We start from the raw sequence: 23,956 nt of genomic DNA on the forward strand, positions 1-23,956 counted from the left end.
CAAGCGATTCTCCTGCCTCAGCCTCCCGAGTAGCTGGGACTACAGGCACCCACCACCACACCTGGCTAATTTTTGTATTTTCAGTAGAGATGGAGTTTCACCATGTTGCCCCAGTCTGGTTTAGAACTCCTGACCTCAGGTGATCCACCCACCTCAGCCTCCCGAAGTGTTGGGATTACAGGCGTAAGCCACCATGCCCGGCCAGCCACTGCTGATTTCTATAACTGAATGTACACCATGTTTTTCTGAATGAGAGGCCTGCTTAAATTTGAGTTAGGGAATGGTGTTTTTATGACTTTGTCTTTTGTGAAGTTAGTACAGCTACCAAATATATCCCTTCTTTTGAACAGCACAGGGTTACTGCCTACAAGACTGGGTGATAATTTCTATAAAGGAATGAGGTAATTTCTTTCCACTGGAGTCCTTTTAAGATCCATTCTGCCTACAGAGTGACCCAATTCTAACTGTCCCATATTCTAATCTAAATCTAGGATCTTGTAAGAGAATACCAACAATGCATATCATATGGAGTATCTAAAGAGGAACTGTAAATCCTAATCATGCTTTAGCTTGTTTGGTAGAATTCCACCTTTAAAAAAGTTTTCATCTTTTATTTGTTATTTAGCTGAACTGGCCAAGTGGACCATAATACAATCTAGCTATCTCCCAAAACCAAGTTATAAAATTATTCTCTTTTTGTAGCATCTGCCACAATTAAGGCTAATAATTGACAAAAACACCTGCCACATCCTAAAAATAGACTAACCATTTCCTTACACTGAACAAGCAGTTATTTCCGGTGTTGATCTTTTTAGTGGTACCAGGCCATATGGGCTGAGAGGACTCACCACAGGAGAGAAGAAACAGAAAGGGAAAGGGGACCGGATGATTACAGCTATTAACTCACTTACAAAACTCAAGGCTGAACCAAGTTTCTGAAGAGTTAAATCACTCATATGCTAAAATCAAATGTGTTCTTATAAGCCACTTAAATTTATTAATGTTCCAAAAGTTATCATAATAAACTATGAGGCAAAGGAAATTATTATTCTGAATTTTAAAAATAATTTGATTTTACCTCAATGTCTTTGTCACTGATGAACCAGTTTATACCATCTTCTCCTACAAAACAAATAAAATATTACTCAATCATGGCACTTTTAGAGGACTTACAGATTGACAATAGATTACACAATTTATGAGTACTCAAATTGGACCCCAAAAGTATAGTGAGAAATGTTGAATACCTGAAATTCTTATTTTGGCTTTGTTATTAGTTATGTGGCCCTGGACAAATACTTAACCTCTCTGAGTCTCAGTTTTCTGACCTGTGAAATGGGATAATAGTATTTGCCCTGTCTGCCTAAAAAGTCCTGTGAGAATAAAATAAGGTATGTGAAAATACATTGAAAAGCATCAGACTATATACAAATACCAAAAAAAAAAAAAAAAAAAAGAAAAAAAAATCAGTGAAGGGCCCAAAAATCCAACAGCAGATACAGAATGAAATCTTAACTTATTTTATCTGACTAAAGCAGAGCTTTACTGAGGCAGTTGTTACAACTCTCCCATACCTCCAGGAGGACCCACAGGAGGGAGATGACTGACACTGGGCACTGAGACATAACAAAAAAGTTGTGTAAATGAGATCCTTCTGTCCTTTGACTCCCTAAACTACCCCTTTTGTTAAGTTGGTATATAGCCCCTTACTTCTGGTTTTGTTTCTTTTTATGGAGACATGGTCTTGCTCTGTCACCAAGACTGGAGTACAGTGGTACCATCTCGGCTCACTGCAACCTCTGCCTCCCAGGCTTAAGCAATCCTGCCGCCTCGGCCTCCTGAGTAGCTGGGACTACAGGAACGTGCCACCATGCTAGGCTAATTTTTGTAATTTTTTCGGTAGAGACAGGGTTTTACCATGTCAACGAGGCTGGTCTCGAACTCCTGAGCTCAAGCGATCCAACCCCTTCAGCCTTCCAAAGTGCTGGCATCTGTGGTGTGCCACAGCAAGAGGCATAACCCCTTACTTCTATAACCCTCTAAACTCTTCTTTAGAGTTACTGATATTGAGTGCTCCAGAAAGTGTGAATAAACCTTGTCTTTTCTCCAGTTAACCTGTCCAGTATCAGTTAACTTGTAGGCCCCCAATTTGAACTCAGTTTAGTAGAGGAAAAGTTTTTTGACCAAATATGAGTATTAACTGTGTCCACTAGCTTTGCATTCTAAGTGACTTTCATTATAACAGTAAAAAAATTAGACTCTGAATAATATCTCACTAATAGGGTTAGGTTCTTAGCACTGTATTTTATAACATCAAAAACAGCAAAATAAAGGGAAAAAAAGGAGGCCAAATATCCAGAAACCACTGACCTTGTGGGGGAAATAATTCCCCACATTTTTTTGTGTCAGCTGTTTTCTTTTCTTTCCACTGTCCTTTCACAAACGTGCAAATGGCTGCTATTCCTTTGGTCCACCCATGGCCAAGGGGGAAGGGACCTATGACTAATGCAGAAGCTAAAGTGTTGACAAAAGGACTGAAAGATCTTTTTCTCCCTTTAAAGCTAAGATTTCCTCTGTCCTCCTACCTTACTACTTTCCTCTATCTCAAAAACACAAATCAAGCTTGACTTGTTTCTTTGAAAGGCTTTTGAAGAGACACGAAGTAATCTACATTTTCCCAGGCCTACCAGGAGTAAGTGTCTAGAGACATATTTTTAAATAAAAAACTTTTCTAAGAAAACCATGAGGCTGCTTTAGAAAAAGACCAATCCATAGGTATGCAGAGATGCTGTGCTGATGATTATTTTGTTTGTAAAATTTGGAGGCTGTATCCATGTACTGAGAGTGGAGAATACATTAAATAGCAGCAGCTTCTATTCCTTCATCAACCATCCACACTATTATTCTTTCATTCAAAGGATCCATGTATGGAGTATGCTTTGCTATAATTTTCAGAGCTGCTTTTTGTATCTCAATGTCTTTCATCATTAAAATTCAAAATGACCACTTGAAATTATGTTAACTATAAGACTGACTTAAAATTGTTCTTAAAAAATGAAATATAAGACCAATGAAATGCAAAATGGCAACTGTTACCACTCTCCAAATTTACATGTAAACAGAAAACAGTGAAAAAGGAAGGTTTGAGAGAGGAAGATTGACTCCATTCAGATTGCTTTAACATTTCTGTGGAATTCAATAATATTCTTATATACCATTGTCCCTCAGAATATATGAGGGATTGGTTCCAAGACTACGCTGGTAGAATCAAATCCTTGCACAAATCCCGTCAGCCCTGTGGAACCTGCACATATAAAAAGTTGGCCCTCTGTATATGTGGGTTTCACAGCCTATGAAAACTGTATTTTCAATCCATTTTTGGTTGAGAAAAAGTTGCTTATAGGCAGACCTATGCAGTTCAAACCCATGTTGTTCAAGGGTTAACTGCACTAACTCCTCAAAAAGTTATATCATATTCATATTCTTACTATAGAAAATTCATCAACAAGTATACAAATTAAGTTTCAACAATAGATAAAAGCAGTATTTCTCAAGTGGTATATGAAGCAAAGACATCACCAGGAACATATAAGGTAATTCTTGTCCCTGCCATGGCTCCAAGTTTCCAGTTTTGATTTGAACCCAGTAATGACAGCGGCTTCCTGCCCTTGATCTTTACCTATTCCGTTTGTCTAAACTCAAAATCTCACCCCAAGGAAAGCTTTGTCCAGGGCAACTCCTCAGAACTTCCACAAACAGCAAATTCTTCAACTTGTTAAATTCTGGGTATGGTACTTGATAGAAAACTGGCTTCTAGAGTTAACTCTGCCACTAATTTGCTGTGTGGTGTTGGGCAGGATACTTAAGATTTCTGGGTTGGTATGACAATGGGTTAGAATAAATGGCATCCATGGTGGCACCTTCTAGTACTAAATTTCTGATTCTAATTTTCTCTCATTACTGGAATCATATACATTGTCACGTAGTGTAATTTACCTAAATTAAATCTTCCAGACCTTTGCAACTCGCACAAGGTAATTCGCCTTAAAGAGGACTTTCCATGGGGCCCAGGAACACTCATCTTCCATGTGTCCACCACCCAATGCCATAGAATGTTAAATGGGACTGCCCTAAAGTGTAAAATTAAGACTGTCCTAAGAATGTCTGTCATCAACTCATAGCTGCTTTATAGGGTTGTTCTTGTTGATAACTGGGATTATGATTCTATTCAAATTTCAGAGCTGTGATCAAAGCAGTAGCTGATAATTCTTTCTTCGTATGAAATCAACTCTGTTTAACAAACATCTGTTGGAAAATCTATAATGAGCAAGGTGCTAGAGAGTAAAGAAAGATGAAAAAAGCTTATAGCCTTAGTAAAGTACAAGGTGACAAATGAAAGGAGAAAGAAGGAGTAAGAGAAGGCCAAACAAATGTTATGGTAAATTTAGAAGAATGGATAATATCTCAATTTTAGGGAGAGAAGGAAAAAAATTACAGAAGGCAGAGCTGTAAAAGAAACTAATGAAGTGCAATTTACACGTAATAAAATGTACCTATGTAAAAATACAGTAGGATTCAATTTGACAAATGTATACACCTGGGTAGTCACTATGAAAATCAAACGTAGAACATTTCCATCATCCCAAAATGCTACTTTGTGCACATGTGCAGACAATCCCCACCTAAGGCAACCACTGATTTGCCTTCTCTCAGGATAGATTCGTTTTGCCCGTTCCAGGACCTCACATAAATGAAATTATACATTATGTACTATTTTGTGTCTGTCTTATTTCCTCCTGAATATTTTTGAGATTCATCCCTGTTATTGGGTATTAGCAATTTGTTCATTTTTTTTATTACCAAGCAGTATTTCATTGTATGGATATAACAATTTGTTTAGCTATTCATCTGGTGATGATACTGATACGGTTTGAATATATGTCCCGGCCGAATCTCATATTGAATTGTAATCCCCAAAGTTGGAGGTTGGGCCTGGTCAGAGGTGACTAGGTCATGGGGGTGGATCCATAACCTACAGTCTTATTTTTTTACACTTTCCCCCCATCTGTGGAACTATTCTGCTATCTTTATTACACATACATACAATTACTGCATGTTAATTATGAGAAACATCTTTATATGTGCATGGTGATCCAGAGTCTATAAATTGCTTTAAATATACATTTAGTCTTCAGAGCAACCCTGTCCATTATGCTGATACTAATGTTCACTTTTTTATGTGTGTGCTTTCCAACATAGGGCAAGAAAGGGCAACTTGTATTTTGTGGGAGATGCAGTGGTAATTTAGCTATTTACTGATATGACTGCATTCACATTTCAAATGTTCTGGGGAAGAATATGGGCTAGATTTCTGAAAGATAGAAGCTAGTTCACCCCATGCTTTAGTTATACTTATTCTGCTTACATTTGGCTGTGTTAGAAGAGCTGAAGATCATCATTCCTTTACTAAGAGAGTAGTTACAGATAATTACAGAGCTGGTTATCATGACCTTTAGGGACAATCTGACAGAAGGTAGTAGCTAGGAAAATGTATTTCCAAAGATCACCAAAGATTATTGAGACAGAGGGCTCAGTTCAGCATATCTAGCTGGTTATCTACAATGCAGGTGCCAGAGACTAAGAATCATTTCCTCAGCCTAATTTCCATATAGCTCCTTCCTATAAGGAAGCCATAGAGGCCTTACATTTTCCAGATATCCTAATTTGTTACATCTAAAATGGTAAAACTCATTATTATATTTCACCAAAAGGTAGGTATGATTCAGCATATAATGAACAACAATATTCCACAAATCAGTGGTGAATTTGCCACTAATGGTGATTTAAGAATGTACCTTAAAGAGTGAAAAGTTTCCATTTAACAGTGTCAAGTTAATTTTCAATAAATATTTACTGAATCTCTCTCATGTAAAAGACATTTTGGAGACAGAAAGATGTCTTAGACATGGTGCTTGCCCTCAAAGAATTTACCATACAGTAGAATAGTATGTGCTATTTAATGCTACCTAAAAAGCATTACTGTGTTAAATAACCATGATAATTGAATTTTTAACAATAGAAGGCTAATTTAATTAACATCAAGCTTTTAAAAAGGACAAGAAGCATATACTCTTTGGGAAAATGAGCTATTTAAAAAGCAATACTGAATTCTGCCTGTGAGAAATTAACTTATGATGACTACATCACTAAAACCGTCTCCCATATGTAAGATAGCTTCTAAAATAAGTGTGGGCCAAATGCAGTGGCTGATGCCTGCAATTCCAATACTTTGGGAGGCCAAGGTGGGAGGATTGTTTGAGCCCAGCTCATGTAACATAGTGAGACCTCATCTCTCCAAAAATAACAACAACAACAACAAAAACCCACAAAAACTAGCCAGGTATGGTGGTGCCTGCCTATAGTCCCAGCTAATCTGGAGGCTGAGGTGGGAGGATGGCTTGAGCCCTGGAGGATGAGGCTGCAGTAAACCAACATGGTGCCACTGCCACCACTGCATGCCAGCAGCCTGGATGACAGAGCATGACAACCTTCGCAATAAATAAATAAATAAATAAATAAATAAATAAAACTAAGTATGTAGGTCTGTTAGCAACTGTTCTATCCCCAAATAATCTGTGTGTCTATACATTATAGACTGTGAGCTCATGGTTAGAGATTGGGAAAAAAAGAAACAATAGCTGGTATATACCTGTAATCCTTAAGGAACCAAAACTTTGGATTTTCTCAATATCTATTCCTGTACTTGCATCATAAAACCAAAACTCTCCCTGATCTGAGATGGCATTCTTTCAATGCTCTAAAACACAGTGAAATGTTAAGAAAAAAAAAAAGAAAAAAGGAAAAGTAGAAAAGATTGTAAATAACTCCCACCAGTTAACCTGAGGTTAAGTAATTTGGGCAATTATACCATAAAAGTAATAGCATAAAAATTATTGTCCACACTTCCTTTTTATACATCTTTTTTACATTTGTAATATTTTAAAACAAAAGGTCATGTCTGTAATGTGCTTTTCCAGTTCTGTACTTTTGCTCATGGCATTCCCTTGATCTCCAACACTGTCTCCCTTTTTGCCCAATTTTCCAACCAACCCAGGACAATTTTCATGATTGCGAACTCTGAATATCTTTTAAGGCTCAGCTTCTCAAAATCAATGTATTTAGGTTGGTGCAAAAGTAATTGTGGTTTTTCCCTTTGAAAGTAATGGCAAAAACTACAACTACTTTTGCACCAACCTAAAATAAATAGAAAATATTCAGCAGTTTTCTCACTTGACCTCTAGGAGGCACTTAAAATTCTCTTGGCTGATAGAACAAAATGCTTTCCTATCTCTTGTCCCCCTTTATGGTTTCCTCTTCACTAGTTACTTGGTATACTCCATTCTTTACCCATTTTCTTCTATAATTTTTCTCCCAGATTATGTCATATATGCCTATAGTGAGAACTACCAAGTTTGCTTCTCTAGTCACGTCTTTTCTTGGATGTCTCACAGGTATTTCAACAAACTCATAATCACTAAAATGGAATTATTTTCTCTTCCTTAAAAATATACAAACAAAACCCGTACTTTCCTTCCTTGTATCTCTTCAATCTCAATGACTTGCACCACAGTCTGTTTCCCAAACCAGAAAGCTCAGCTCAGGTTCTCTCTCACTTTTCATATCAAATACTATCAATAGGGTATCCAAAATAGCCTCAATGCCACGATTTTAGCCTAGGGTCACTTAATATCTTACCCAGATTATTAAAATATCTTCTGACTATCTCTATTACCACACACTGCTTTTCATTCCACTGCTACTGAAGTAATTTCTAAAACAGAAATGTGAATACATTCTGCCCTGAATGGTCCCTTGCTGCCTACAGGATACACATAAAATTCCTTTGTATATTATACAATGTGCCTTTCATGATTTGGCCCTTACGTGTTTCTCTTGCTTCATTTTCCTGGTCCCAATGTTCCAGCTAAACCTAATAATTTCCCCAGTTTCCTGTTGTTCTCTGCAGCTATGCCTATACATTTATTCTCTGGAACACCTGAATTCACCCCCAATTCATCCCTTGGAATTGGGATATGGCCTTCAAGTCCCTACTCACCTCCACTGAAGCCTTATCTGATACCCCTTCAAAAGCAGTGATGATCACTCACAACTTTGTAACATCTGGACTTTAACTGTGTAATTTCTATCTTTGTATCTTCCAAACATCAAAGCATGATTGCTTAGTTACCATAGGTATTCATATTTACTGAATGAATTAATAACATTTCTATCTGCTTTGAACTGCCTCTAGTAGTAGAAGTATATTCTCCTTCAGTCATAGTCTGAAAGTATCTCATCTGTATTTTCTTTTTTTTATTTTTTATTTTTATTTTATTTTATTTTTTTTGAGACGGAGTCTTGCTCTGCCGCCCAGGCTGGAGTGCAGTGGCCAGATCTCAGCTCACTGCAAGCTCCGCCTCCCGGGTTGACGCCATTCTCCTGCCTCAGCCTCCCGAGTAGCTGGGACTACAGGCGCCCGCCTCGTCGCCCGGCTGGTTTTTTGTATTTTTAAGTAGAGACGGGGTTTCACCTTATTAGCCAGGATGGTCTTGATCTCCTGACCTCGTGATCCGCCCGTCTCGGCCTCCCAAAGTGCTGGGATTACAGGCTTGAGCCACCGCGCCCGGCCTTCTCATCTGTATTTTCAAGGATCCTGGGCACTTTTAAACTCTGTATTAAGGGCTATGTCAATAAATATTTTAATTCCCTCTCTATATTAAAGTGCTCTATGGACTGAGACCATATCTATTTTATCTATCCAGTTATCAGCATAATATCTTGCATACTGTGAATAACATCAGAAAATAAAATTGGAAAGAAAAAGCAAAAAAGGAAACATTCATATGGACAACTGTATGAATAAGTACTGATCTGAATTGGGGCACATAAGCCAGTAAATAATTTATGAACTGTCATTATATAATAAAAATTCAGTAAGACAGTTCTCTTTGTTTAGGGAAAAAACTTACAATTTCTGTAATAACCAGTTCTTAAGAATTAAAATGGACTTTAAAAAATAACCCTGCCATTATTGAAATAACACTGTGGTAGAAATAGAATCCACATGAAATAAGATAATTGCACGTTTATAGATAATCATGCTTGTACCTAACCAGTGTTTATGGATTAAAGATCACACAAAGCTGCCAGATATTTATGTCATATCCTTTCCTGAGCCTAACTCCACTACACGAGATAACCCCTTGGGATCTTTCTCACTTCTAATAAGCAACTGAAACAGCCACAGATGAAGTTACTATTCCCAACTTCATCAGCAGCATCTGTTTTCAACGGAAACTTTTGAAATACACACAATGCCACATTCAAATCCCCTGAGGGCTAAGCCACTTTATTCACTTGCATTCTTCTGAAACTGCTCCCTTTTTCTGTCTTGGTTTTCTCAAATTTATACTTTTCAATTATAACACTGGTCACAAAACTGTTTTAGTCATTAAAATTTTTCACTGTATAAGTGGCAACAGTTTAAATAAAACACATTTTAATAGCAGAATTTGCAAGTAAAGCATCAAAATGTTCACCTTATTTTAAATCATATTAAATTTACCAGAAACAATTTTTTATTTTTAACATGTGTGTAAAAGAAATGGGGATTTCTTTTTTTAGAGGTAGAGGAGGAAGAAGAAAGAGGAAATACATACAGGTGCTTAGCAGAGGGTTATACAGAGCTTTTGCTAAGTTATTAGTCATATTAAGGCCTTTGTCTATAGAGAGAGAAGGCCTCACCTCCCATTACCTCTGCCCCAAACGTGCAGTCAATGAACCACCTGGCTTACAAAACATTTATTCAAAAAGTTAAAATGACCCTCAAATCATACTAAGAAACAAGCACAGAAATGGGAAAATTTATCAACAGAAACAGTAAATGTAACAAGATTATGGAAGTTGTTTTTTCTTCCTTTAAATATATCGAATATGGATGCCTGTTCCCTCCAACACTCCCTGAAAGGCAAAAAGAAAATATACCACATGTATATTTATCTGTAAAATGACAAGCACAAATAAAACCCATTTAAAAATTTTTTTTTTTAAATGGGTTTCTATGCTTAAAAAAAATTTAGTCTTTTTCAGCACAGCTGGGAATAACGAATAAGTAATGACAAAATTATTCCTAGGACGATGAAACAGTGTAGTTTTCCAAGGTATGGCAGGAGGCCATGAGGTATCTTAGATTTATAAAAGGGTCCAATGTATGAAGAAAAATAAAACTCTTCTCTAGTCTTTGGAAGACCTTTAAGAAAGAATAGGTATGTCCTATCAATTTTTTTTTTTTTTTTTTTTTAAGAGACAGAATCTTACTCTGTCGCCCTGGCTGGAGTACAACAGCCCTATTTCAGCTCACTGCAACCTCTGTCCGCCTCCTGGGTGCAAATGATCCTCCCATCTCAGCCCTCCAAGTAGCTGGTACTACTGTGATGCGCCACCACACTCAGCTAACTTTTGTATTTTTTGTACAGATGGGGATTTGCCATGTTGCCCAGGCTGTTCTCGAACTCCTGGGCTTAAGTGATTCACCTGGCCTTGGTCTCCAAAAGTGCTGGGATTACAGGCATGAGCCACTGCACATGGCCTCAATTCTTACAAATAGTTAGAAACGTCAAAATAAAAAAAAAATCTCAGACTAAAATTGGGTCCAGTAAACCTGATGGTATATTCAGGGTTAAACTAAACATTACAATTATTCCCAATATTTACCATTTGTTTATTATTCAACAAATACTCAGTTACTATGTTGCAAGCACTATTCTAGATGCTTGGGATATATATATCAATGAAAAAAATAGACATTGCTTTCCTTGATAGAACTTACAGTCTAGTGGGAAAGTGAAACAATTAAAAACCAAACATATTAAATATGTAAATGATGTATGTTAGAAAGGCATAAGAGCTTTGGAAAAAAGAAAAAGTAGAGCAGGGTAATGGAAATTGGGTATGGGTTACAACTTTACATAGGGTAGACAGAATATCCTTCACTGACATTCAACTGAAAGGAGACGGAAGATCAGTCATGTACTTCTGTGGTAAGAGCATTCTAGACAGTAGGCAGAGCCAAAGCTACATTTTTAAGGCAAAAATATTCCTGATGTGTTTAAGGAACGGGCGAGAGACCAGTATGGCTAGAGTGCAGAAAATGAAGGGAATGTGAAGATAAGATTACAGAGGTATTGGTTTATGAAGGGCTTTGTAGGCCATTATAAGGATTTTGACTTTTACTGAGTGAAACAAAAAGTCATAAGAGTAATATGATTTGACTTATAACTCAAAGAATCACTACACTGAGAAGGAAAAATAGACAGGAGGGTCAAGTATAGAAGCAAGGAGATCAGTTAGAATGTTACTGCAATAATTCAGTCCAAAAAGGATAGTACCTCGGACCAGGGTGGAGTACTGGGTGTGCTGAGAAGTAAAGGAATTCTGAATATAATCTGGAGGTAAAGCTAATAAGATTTGTTGAAGAACTGGATATTAAGGTAAAAGAGGCCAGGTGCGGTGGCTCATGCCTGTAATCCCAGCACTTTGGGAGGCTGAGGTGGACGGATCACAAGGTCAGGAGTTCGAGACCAGCCTGGCTAACATGGTGAAACACTGTCTCTACTAAAAATACAAAAAATTAGCCGGATGTGGTGGTAGGCACCTGTAATCCCAGACATTTGGGAGGCTGATGCAGGAGAATTGCTTGAACCTGAGAGGCAGAGGTTGCAGTGACCCGAGATGGCACCACTGCACTCTAGCCTGGGCGACAGAGCGAGATTCCATCTCAAACAAAAACAAAAACAAAAAAAAGTAAAAGAAGAACACAGTAAAAGATGACTACCAGGTTTTTGGCCTCAGCAACAAAAATGATAATTACTGCAACTAAAAAATGCAGAGGAACATGTTCTGAAGGAAAGATGAATTTAGTTTGGACAGGTTGGATTAGCAATAGGATTAGAATATTCAAATGAAGATGTGGAGTATGCTATTTGATACTAGATTATGAGTCTTAAGTTTCAGAGACAGATCTGAACTGGAAATATAAATTTGTCAATTGTGGCATGGAGATGGTATTCAGAATAGGACTGAGCGAGAGTACCAAGGGTTTGAGTGTAGCGAAAGGATAGAACATGAGCAAGAATTTAGGAGTAATCAGTGAGGTGAGAGGAAACTTGGTGGGGGAACAGGTCAGTGCCCTGTAAACCAACTAAAGACAATGCACTTATCAAAGAAGAAGTGTTATCAATTATAGTAAATGCCACCAATAGTGCAGGTAAGAAAAAGACTGAGAACTGACCCTTGGATTTATTAGGAAAGTCACTGGTGATCCTGTTAAGAGAAGTTTGGGTGGAATGGTGATGCAAAAACCTGGCTGGACTAAAAAGAGAACTGAAGGAGAGAATCAGGGGCAGTAAGTAGACACATGTTTGATCATTCTGATCACAAAAGAAATATTCATTCACCATAATGTGGTACCCTATCTCCTTAAAAGTTCTATTTTCTATTATGGCAATACATGACTTGGTACAGAAGGAAGAATTTGTATATTAGATAGATAACAAAGCACCAAAGCTACTTGGGTTTCAATTTAGCTCCAGAGAAAATATATACATACATACCTTTTTTCTTGAGACAAGGTCTCACAATGTCACCCAGGCTGGAGTGTAGTGGTGCAATCATGCCTCAGTGCAGGCTCAACCTCCTGGGCTCAAGCAATCCTCCCACCTCAGCCTCCCAAATAGCTGGGACCACAGCTGTGTACCACCATGTTTGGCTACTTTTTTATATTTTTGTGTTATATGGGGTTTTGCCATAATGCCCAGGCTAGTCTCAAACTTTTGGGCTCAAGCAATCCACCTACCTCAGCCTCCCAAACTGCCTGTATTACAGGCATGAGCCACTGCACCCAGCCTCCAGAGAGAATATTGACAGAAATGTCTTTAAGTACAAATGGTTAAAGTTTTTTTTTTTAACCATTTAAACTCACACTGTGTTGACTTTCATTTCCAATACATATAATATGTCCTGATAAAAACCAGAATACTTTTAAGGAGCAAAAAAAAGCTGTAAAAACAAGAAAAACCTTCATACTTGTTACATATTAAAAAAAATTTAACAAATGCCATTGATCAAATGTAATTAGGACTAGCTACATAAAATGCAAAAAAGGTATTTTTTGTGTATAAACACATATTATATGTATATACACAGAGAAATAAAACAGTTAAACAGTTTCTACCTGTTTTTGTGTACTTCCTTTTCAGATATTGTTCGCTTAAGAATCTTGGCCTCTGTTACTGTCTAACTGGAATTCACAAAACTCAATGACTCATGGTTTTCAAAGCTTAGGCCAACATTTGCAGAACAAAGTTGCTTTGTTATTATAGATACCAATGTACCTATAATAAGTATTACTGATTTAAAGTTGAGATTGCCAGAAAGAAGCAAGAAGGCATGAGGGATTGGAAATTATTACATAAAACTTTATGTTAAAAGGAAAACAACTTTAAAAAAACCTCATCCTAGTTGATTATGTGCTTTTGTACAAATGTTCATCCTAAGTTTTGAATTAATTTTAATGTATGACACCTCAAAGAAAATATGTACAATACATAAAGAATGTTCTTTTTCACATCCCACTAACAGACTTTTCTAGAGAAAGAAAATTATGGCTGGGCATGGTGGCTCATGCTTGTAGTCCTAGCTACTTGGGAGGCTGAGGCAGCAGGATTGCTAGAGCCCGAGAGGCAGAGGTTGCAGTGAGCAGTAATTACACCACTGCACTTCAGCCTGGATGAAAGACAGAGGCTATGTTTGAACAATGGGAGACAGGAGGGGAGGAAAGGAGGAAGGGAGAAAGGGAGAAAGGGAAGAAGGGAGGGAAGGAGGGAGGGAAGGATGGAGGGAGGGAGAGGGGGACGGAGGGAAAACATCAAGATTAAATTAATAAAAAAAGAATATAGGACATAAAAATAGCTAATACATATAAAGAGCTTATTCTGTGCCAGGTACTAAGTTAAACATTTATGTATTTTTCTTTTTTTTTTTTTTTGAGACAGGGTCTCACTCTGTTGCCTAGGCTGGAGTACAGTGGTGTGATCTCGGCTCACTGCAGCCTCAAGACTCCCCGGCTCAAGAGAATTCTTGTGCCTCAGCCTCCTGAGTAGCTGAGAATTCAGGCATGCACCACCACACCTGGCTAATTTTTGTATTTTTAGTAGAGATGGGGTTCCACCATGTTGCCCAGGCTGCTCTCAAGCTCCTGATTTCAAGTGATCCACCCTGGCCTCCCAAAGTGCTGGAATTATAGGCATGAGCCACTATGTCCAGCCTATATTTCTAATTTAACTCTCATAACAATCTTATAAAGGTAAGTATTACAATTTTATTTCACAGATGAGAACAGGTAAGGTTTATGAATTCATAAAAATATGAATATTTAAATAATACCAAAAATCTTCTCAGTGGCAGACTAGAGGGTTCAAACCCATGTTTACATCCAAACCATGCTCTTAACCAATATGCTATATAATCTCCCTAAATTATTTTATTAATAGTGTTCTGACTTTCTCTAATAATAAAATTACTGGTACTCATTTCAACAATATCATTTTATCATGTAGCACATGACAATTACTAATGTGAAAACTTGTGTTTAAAATTGCATCTTTCTACTTTTAACATAGGACTATTTTCTGATATGGATATGAATGATGGTATCTGAAGTTATACTAGTCTTCTATGTAGAGAGAAACTTGACTGAGGTTTTATAAAAATAACGCCCCAAGTTTCTACTTGTGGTTAACTTTTATTATATAATTATACCAGGATGTAAGGAGAGAGGAACCAGTTCCATCTTCCTCTCCACTGTATCTCTATCACCTGTGTGGTGTTTGTCACATAGTAGGTGCTCAATAAATACTGCTTAATGAATAAATTTTGAAGAAACAAGTGATTTTCCTAAACATATGCCAATTTAAAAAAATCTTTAACAGTCAACTGTCATCTGTCTGAGACACTGGTTAACTCTTCTATTTATATAAGCAGCAACTAATAAGTATTGATTGATTTATAGCTTGATCAACTAGCAGAATATAAATTTGATTTTTAAAAAATTACATTCCAAAACAACAATATAGCATATTATAGGCAAATGGAATACTTAGACCCATTCCCCAAAAGCCTGCTCCTAAGTTATGATGCTAACAACCTATTTACAGTACGACCAATATAGAAAAATAAGAGAGGAAGAAGAATAGAACAAAAGACAAGAAAATGTCAGGAAATGGCAGAAGAAAATGAGAAAGAGAAATCATTTCAAAAATACCATCTCAAGATAAAAGAGGGCAGTTTATAAAGAAACACCAGGTATGAATAAAAACCTAGGTTCTTCCAAGACATATTGAGTAATTATGTATTACACATTTTCTCTTTCTTTCAGCTTCAATTTCTCATTTGTGAACATAAATATAGCCCTACATGATCTCTAAGTTAAATTTTTCTATAGAAACCAATTCAAATGGTATCTGCTTCCTCAAACTTCTCAAACAAAAATCCAAGCGCTGGATATCTGGACAATATTCTCTATTAATTCTATTGCCTTTCAAAACATCAAAATCTCTATATAAATAAATAAATGAAATGCTCCCCCACCAATCTCCTTAAGCCACCCATACTAGAAAGAATGAAACACTTAAACTTTTTATAACAAAACTTCTAATAAAAAAGGAAATTTAAAAAATTAAAGCCTAAATTTGTACATAGAAATATGAATCAGCAACATATGTGAAACATTTGTTAGAAATGTAAATAGTTCATGCCTCCTGGGAATACATACTAACCTATACTCCAGAAACAGACTATGGCTATTTATAATCCCTATGCAGTATGCACTATTGAGGCCTACAGGGAAGCTTTAAAGCTGGATTTTTCAACAAGGCTCACAAGTCCTGAGGTTAAATACACATGAATTACGGATGTTTAATCCAACTTACGATACCATCTTTTCATATTTAAAGCAGTTTCTCTTATACAGAAAAAATACAAAATACATGAGCTGACCCTAACAGAAGCTCCTGAAGAGGTAATATAAAAATCAGTTTTGTTTTTTTTTTTAACCATTTAAACTCACACTGTGTTGACTTTCGTTTCCAATACATATAATATGTCCTGATAAAAACCAGAATACTTTTAAGGAGCAAAAAAGCTATAAAAACAAGAAAAATCTTCATATTTGTTACATATTTAAAAAAATTTAACACACACCATTGATCAAATGTAATTAGGACTAACTACATAAAATGCAAAAAAAGCATATTTTTTGTGTGTATAAACACACATAAATATGTATATACACAGAGAAATAAAACAGTTAAACAGTTTCTACCTGTTTTTGTGTACTTCCTTTTCAGATATTGTTCGCTTAGAGTCTTGGCCTCTGTTACTGTCTAACTTGAATTCACAAAACTCAATGGCTCATGGTTTTCAAAGCTTAGGCCAACGTTTGCAGAACAAAGTCGCTTTCTCTCTCTCTCTCTTTTTTGGTGGGTACAAGTATGGGGACCACAGGAACAGTTAAATTCATGGCATGGCTGGTCTACCACACAGTCGGGGGAATTCTTTAAATAGAGCCTGTCACTCTCTTGGCCCATCAATGGGATTTCCTTCTCGAACTGCTGATTCGTTCAGGTACACAACAGAGGAAATTTCAGTTAACCTTTGTTTCACCCCAGGGAAAAATCTGTCTGAAAGTATAAAATGAATAGATTAAAAAAAAAAAATAAGCAGCTCAGCCACAGGGCCATTCTCTTAGTGTTCACTGCAGCTTAACTTAAACAGTAAAAAGGGCAGTGGAATGTTTCACTTCCAATGGAAAATTCAAGCACAATATAGAACTTGGGAATCTAGTTAGTCAGAGTTTATTTTGATGACTAAACCAAACCAACTGTACTTTGTTTTAATAAACTTGAAAATTTCCCTTCTGATAATTTTACAAGAGTCAGAATTTTTTTCTTATATCACCATTACTACTATGATCTAACTGAGGTGCCTATTAGCAGAACTGTATACTAATTCTTCTCCCCAAAAAAGTGACTCTTAGGAATATTTTCAAATAAAAGTATATTATTAAAGTCATAATAGGAAAACAGGAAAAAGAGGGGTCAAATAAATTAGAACCCTGCTAAATTCTCCCCTATTATTCTTTTCAAAACAGAAAATTCAAGTAAGGAAGGACAAAAGGAGGAGCCCACTTTTCCATTTTAAAGTTTTCTGTTTCCAAACAATAGGAATACTTGAAGAGGCTATAGTTAAACGTAGATATGTAAAATCTTGGGGTACGGAGCAAAAATACAGAAAATTTAATTTAAAATTTGTTTTCTCCTGAAACTATGGTAACTTCGATTGATATATATTTTTCTACAATGATGAACATAAATTTTAGGATGTGCTGGATAGACACTGACTACCGATCTTTGTTTCTCCCAAATTATTTCTGAACTCCATGAAAGAAAAAAGAATTATGCTGTCAATATTTTTCATACATATTATCCCATTACTATTCTTATCTATTGACTGCAAGCAACTACACCAACTCAATATAATATCAAGAGCACACATGGGTATTAAAACAACGGAAAAGAAAACAATCGAATTTAATAGCATCCTAAGTCACAACCCACGAGGAACTGTTAGTAGTAGCATGATTGAGGTGCTTCAACATCTTTCTCCCCACCCCACCCCACATCTCCATCTGGCATTCCACTAATTTGGAGGCTACTCTGCCTCTGGAACAAATGCGATTTTCATTAAAAAAAAAAAAAAAAAGATTCAAGGTCTCTTTGACTCTTTTCTTATCCTCCCTCTCCCCATTTTTTTTAAAGCCAGAACCAGGCTAGAATGCAGTGGCAAAAACACGGCTCACTGAAGCTTCGACCTCCTGGGGGCAAACAATCCTCCTGCCTCAGTCTTCCATGTAGCTGGGACCACAGGAGCACACAGTTACACCCTGGTGATTTTTAAATTTTTTTGTAAAGCTGGGATCTCATTTTGCTGCCCAGGTTGGTCTTGAACTCCTGGACTCAGGCGATCCTCCTGTCTTGTTTAAACATTTTTTTTTTTTTTGAGATGGAGTCCCACTCTGTTGCCCAGGCTGCAGTGCAGTGGCATGATCTTGGCTCACTGCAAGCTCTGCCTCCCGTGTTCACGTCATTCTCCTGCCTCAGCCTCCCAAGTAGCTGGGACTACAGGCGCCCGCCACCATGCCTGGCTAATTTTTTGTATTTTCAGTACAGACGGGGTTTCACCTGTTAGCCAGGATAGTCTCGATCTCCTGGCCTCGTGATCCACCCGCCTCAGCCTCCCAAAGTACTGGGATTACAGGCGTGAGCCACCGTGCCCGGCCTTGTTTAAACTTTTAAAAAATCATGGTGAAATATAGAAAACATAATATTTACTATCCATCTTTACCATTCTTAAGCGTATACCGTTCAGTCGTAGTAAGTACATTCAAATTGTTTTGCAACCATCACCAGAACTCTTTTCATCTGGCAAAACTGAAACTATTAAACAAGTTAATATTTTATTTTTGATAGAAAACATGGAGGGCACATTCTTAGTCTACTGACATGGCCTCAAAATCCTGAGATTGGAGCTGATTCCGAAGAAAATGAAAGGCTTATTGCTCAGCTCTCAAAAGATTTAAGACAGAAGAGAATTAAAAGTTGTAAGGAAGTTTGAACTCTGGTACCTTAGGAACCATACATGGGAGTAGGAATAAAGTGCATGTCTTTGCTAAAAAGAATTTAAATGCAGAATATTAATGAATATTTAGCTGTATTTGCATCTGTAAAAACCAAAGGAGGTCATAATTCAGCTGTTTTATGAGAGTTCTCAGAACATCCTTAGCCAACGAAATAAAACCTGCCAGGTAAGTAGGTTGGTTACAGGTGGTGAAGCCATTACTAAATGTGTACATGCTGAAGTTAATGTTTACAGACAAGCTTAAGCATTTCCTTTCCTTATCAACTGCTAGTCCTGAAAAGCATTCCTGTAATACAAAATGCCATACCAAACAGTGTAAATACATCTCTCAAAATGAGATTCAAAATGAGAGTGATATAGTACAATCACATGTGATAAAAGATGTATTTACAGAGACTTGAGGAATATTTTCTCAGTTTATTTTCTGAAAATCTGTTTTGTGTACCAGCTTGACACTATATATGAAGTGGAGACTCATATATGCTATATTTAAAGAAGCTGCACATAAAGAGTTTATAACTCATATCTTTTCCTAAATATGGGAGAAAAATTCAAGAGGAAAACACACACAAAACTGAAAGAATTTCACCTCTATGTCACAATCTATTTGTGTATTTTTCTCTCTTTTTAATAGAAGGATATTAGAGGGCAGGTGTTGTGGCTCATGCCTGTAATCCCAGTGCTGTGGAAGGCCGAGGCAGGAGGATCACTTAAGCCCAGGAGTTTGAGACCAGCCTGGGCAATATAGGGAGCCCCTGTCTCTACAAATAATTTAAAAATTAGCTGGGCATGGTGAAGCAGGAGGGACCTTAGGAACTATATTTAATTTAAAAATTTAAAAATTAGCTGGGCATGCTGAAGCAGGAGGGACCTTAGGAACTATGTATATATTAGCTATAGTAGATATTAACTCTACTTAGAGTTAATATCATACAATTTATGAAAAATGTAAGAAACTTGTAACCCATCCCAGTCCTTTCTGACATAGTTGCCTTATGTATTTATGTATTACATCTACACAGAAATCACCCAATGTTACTTTATCTTTGCTTTCAACATCATATACATTTTAAACAAATTAAGAAGATAAAAAAAGACCTGAGTCTGGGAGGCCAAGGCTACAGTGAGACATGATTGTGCCTCTACATTCCAACCTGGGTGACAAAGCAAGACTCTGTCTCAAGAAAGAAAGAGAAAGAGAGAGAGAGAGACAGAGAGAGAGAGAGAGAGACAGACAGAGAAAATCAGAGAATCATCTGTAACAATTAGCTAATCAAGCAGTAACAAAAAAATTTTACTGAATTTTTAATTTAGCAGTATGTTATTTAATTTCCAAATATTTGGGGACTTTCCAGATTTTTTTTTTTTTTTTGCTATTGATTTCTAATTCTATTGTGATCAGAGAACTGTCCCGATTTTTTTTTTTGTTATTGATTTCTAATTCTATTGTATTCAAATAACATACTCTAAGATTTCAATCTTTTGAAGCTAATTTTATGGTCCACCATATGGTCTATTTTGTTCAATGTATACTGGAAAAGAATGCATATTCTGTAATTATTGGATTTTGTATTCTATAAATGCCAATTATGTCAAGGTGGGTGGTTATTACAGTATTACTCTGATCTTCTATGTCCTTACTGGTAGTTTTAATCTACTACTTGTCAACTATTGAGAAAGGCACTCAGAATTCCAATTATGCTTGTGGACTTCTCTATGATGAGATCCTTTAATCCTACCAAATTTTGTTTTTCTCTATTTTGAAGGTCTGTTTGATTCCAGTACCTTTGTTGTGGACTTGATCCTTTTATCTTTCTGAAACATCCTTTTTTTTTTTTTTTTTTGAGACGGAGTCTGGCACTGTCGCCCGGGCTGGAGTGCAGTGGTGGAATCTCGTATCACACTGCAAGCTCCGCCTCCCGGGTTCACGTCATTCTCCTGCCTCAGCCTCCTGAGCAGCGCCTGCCACCCCGCCCGGCTAATTTTTTGTATTTTTAGTAGAGACAGGGTTTCACCGTGTTCGCCAGGATGGCCTGGATCTCCTGACCTCGTGATCCGCCCACCTCGGCCTCCCAAAGTGCTGGGATTACAGGCATGAGCCACCACACCCGGCTGGAAACATCTTTGTTTACCTCTGTTACTACTATTCTTTGTTTCAAAGTCTACTTATCTGATATTAATATGACTACTCCAGCTTTCATATACTTATTTTTAGCCTTTTAATTGGAGTGTTCTGTATATATACAATTAATGTAATTATGTTTTTCTAATATAATTTTTTTTTTTTTTAATTTATAGAGATAAGGTCTCACTATGGTGCCCGGGCTTGTCTCAAACTCTTGGGCTTAAACGATCCTCCTGCCTTGGCTTCCCAAAGTGCTAGGATTACATGCATGAGCCACTGGACCTGGTCAGATGTAATTATCAATATGTCTACATTTAGATCTTTCAATTACTGCTTTTTGTTACTCTGTCCTTCCTTTCCTCCTTTGGAGTAATTTAATATTTTTAAGATTCCAATATAATTCTTCTATTGGCATTTTAGGTTTACGTCCTTATTTTTTTTGTCTTTTTTAAAAGCATCTAAGAAGTGAAATATACCTTTACATTTTCAGAGTCTACTTAGAGTTAATATCATACAATTTATGAAAAATGTAAGAAATTTGTAACCCCATGATTCTATTTACCTGCCCATCCCAGTCCTGATATAGTTGCCATATGTATTACATCTATGTATAAATTACCCAATATTACTTTTTTTTTTTGCTTTCAACATCACATACATTTTAAACAAATTAAGAGGATAAAAAAAGACAAGGTTTCCCTTTATTCCGTTTTGAAAACAGGAGTTTGAGTTGGTATATCATTTCCCTTCATCCCAAATAATTTACTTCGGCATTTCTACTAGTGCAGGGTAGCTGGCAACACATTCTTTCTCACTTTTAATTGTTTAATAGAGACAGGGTTTCTGGCAGGCTGGTCTCAAACTCCTGGCTTCAAGTGATCCACCTGCCGTGGCCTCCCCAAATGCTGGGATTACAGGTGTGAGCTACCGTATCTGGTCCTTTCTCACTTTTTAAATCTAAAATAATCTTCAAGTGGCATTCATTCCTGAGGGATATTTCTGCTGGATGTAGAATTCTTGATTCACAGCTTTCCCCAAAGCTCTCCTTCCCTAAGCACTTTAAAGATGGTGTTCTACTGCATTTGGCCTCCATTGTTTCTAATAACAAGTCAACTCTCAGTTTTATTATTATTCCTGTTACTATTTACAAGATTTTTATTGTTATCATTAGTTTTCATCAATTTGGATATGAATCTCTTCCATATGCACAATTATATCTTTCACTAAATGTGGGGAATTCTCTCCCAATTATCTTTTTAAATGTATTTTTGGCCCCAGTTTCCTTCTCTTCTTCTGGGACTCAAATGACACATATTAGGTCTTAATATTGCTCAATGAGTCACTGGTGGGCTACTCTTTTGAATTTATTTTTAAAGTTTTCTTTCTGTCTGTTTTTCAGATTGGGTGATTTAGATCTTCAATTTCACTGATATTTTCAATCTGTTATTAAGCTCATACACTGAATGTTTATTTCAGATATTACATTTTTCAGTTCTAGAATTTTCATTTACTTCTCTTTTATAGTTTTATTTCTCCAGCAAGTTTCATATTTGTTATTTTATTGTATGCCATTTTGTATCCTTGAGCATAGTCATAATTAATAACAGCTTTAAAGTCCTTGTCAGTCATTTGTGTTGGCACCCACCTGTATGTAGTCCGAGCTACTTGGCAGGCTGAAGTGAGAGGATCACCAGAGTCTGGGAGCTCGAGGCTGCAGTGAGTTAAGATTGCATCTATAAATGGTCATTGCACTCCAGTCTGGGGGACAGAGTGAGACTCCTACCTCAAAACAAAACAAAACACACACACACAACCTCTTTTTTTTTGTTTTCTAATTGCTGTATCTGGGTCATCCCAGAGTTAGTGTGCCTTTGGCTGCCTTTTCTTGAGTATACATCAAAGTTTCCAGTTTCTTTTTATGTCTGGTAATTCTGGATTGTATTCTAGATCTTGTAAATGATACTTTTTAGAGGCTATGGATTCTGTTATGTTCCTCTGAAGAATGTTGATGTTTTGTTCAAGGATCAAATATTTGACAATCATTTATATGCAGAACTTGGGATCTCTCTCTGAGAATTTCCCTTCACTTTCCAGGTGCTATAGAAACCTCTATTTTCTGATTCCCCAAATCAGTAAGAATTGGGATTTCTGAGTTCTAATCACCTCCATGGTGTAGCCATTAGTAACTGCCCTCAAGCATAAAATCCTAAAAATAAGAAAGTCATCAAATGCTTTTTCTTTATTCTAAATGTTGACTTCCTATGAGTTTCTGCCCACTCTGGTTTGGTCTCCAGTGCTTTCAGATAGTTTATTTTATTATTTCATTTTATTGATGGGGTCTTGCTATGTTGCCCAGGCTGGTCTTGGACTCCTGGCCTCAAGCAATCTTCCTGTATGAACAGCCCCAAATGCTGGGATAATAGGCATGAGCCATCCAGGTCTGGCCAGATTACTTTATGTTTTTAAGTATTAAAGTATGCTTTCAATTGATGTGTGTGTGTATAAACACTTAGATTTTATGTACTAACATTTATAGTATAATGCTTTGTCCAGAGTAGAATTACCTGTGGGAAAATTGGTACATTATGAACAATTCTGCCATTACCAGTAGCAGAACTCTGAAACTTTTTGGCATGGTATTGTAATTATAATCTTTTTTTACAAAATCTTCCACTCTTCATTCTTAGCTCCACTCACACAAAGAATGAGTCTCTACTTGGTGCATAGTAAGCACAGTAAGAGATGTTCTACAAATTATTGAATGATGAAATATGGGAAAATGAAAATCATCAATAGGCACTAAATGTCCCTAGGAGAGAGAAGGTACTTTGGTCTGGAGTGATTAGCAATTTTTCACTATTTAATAAATCTTGTTTTCTTATTGGAGGCAAAGAGATCTACACTTGGTTTAAAATATGATGCATGTAGAGGGGTTAGATTATTTTTTATTATCTCTTCTCATTTCCTGGATAAGATACTCCAGTCATAAGTTTTATTATACAAGGATCTCATATTCAG

At 36.7% G+C, this 23,956-nt stretch overlaps 1 protein-coding gene across 4 annotated transcripts in view; it reads right to left on the minus strand.

Moving 5' to 3' along the window:
• ZCCHC7 (zinc finger CCHC-type containing 7) overlaps nt 1-23,956 on the minus strand; it is a 237,625-nt gene that overhangs the window by 53,603 nt on the left and 160,066 nt on the right. For all 4 annotated transcript variants that reach the window (XM_010369973.2, XM_010369975.2, XM_010369977.2 and 1 more), the window contains exon 3: nt 1,079-1,122. In XM_010369973.2, the coding sequence (XP_010368275.1) occupies nt 1,079-1,122 (44 nt within the window). The remainder of the gene's footprint in view (nt 1-1,078; nt 1,123-23,956) is intronic.

Source organism: Rhinopithecus roxellana, chromosome 16 (assembly GCF_007565055.1).
Source record: "Rhinopithecus roxellana isolate Shanxi Qingling chromosome 16, ASM756505v1, whole genome shotgun sequence".
NCBI classification, from domain to species: domain Eukaryota; kingdom Metazoa; phylum Chordata; class Mammalia; order Primates; family Cercopithecidae; genus Rhinopithecus; species Rhinopithecus roxellana.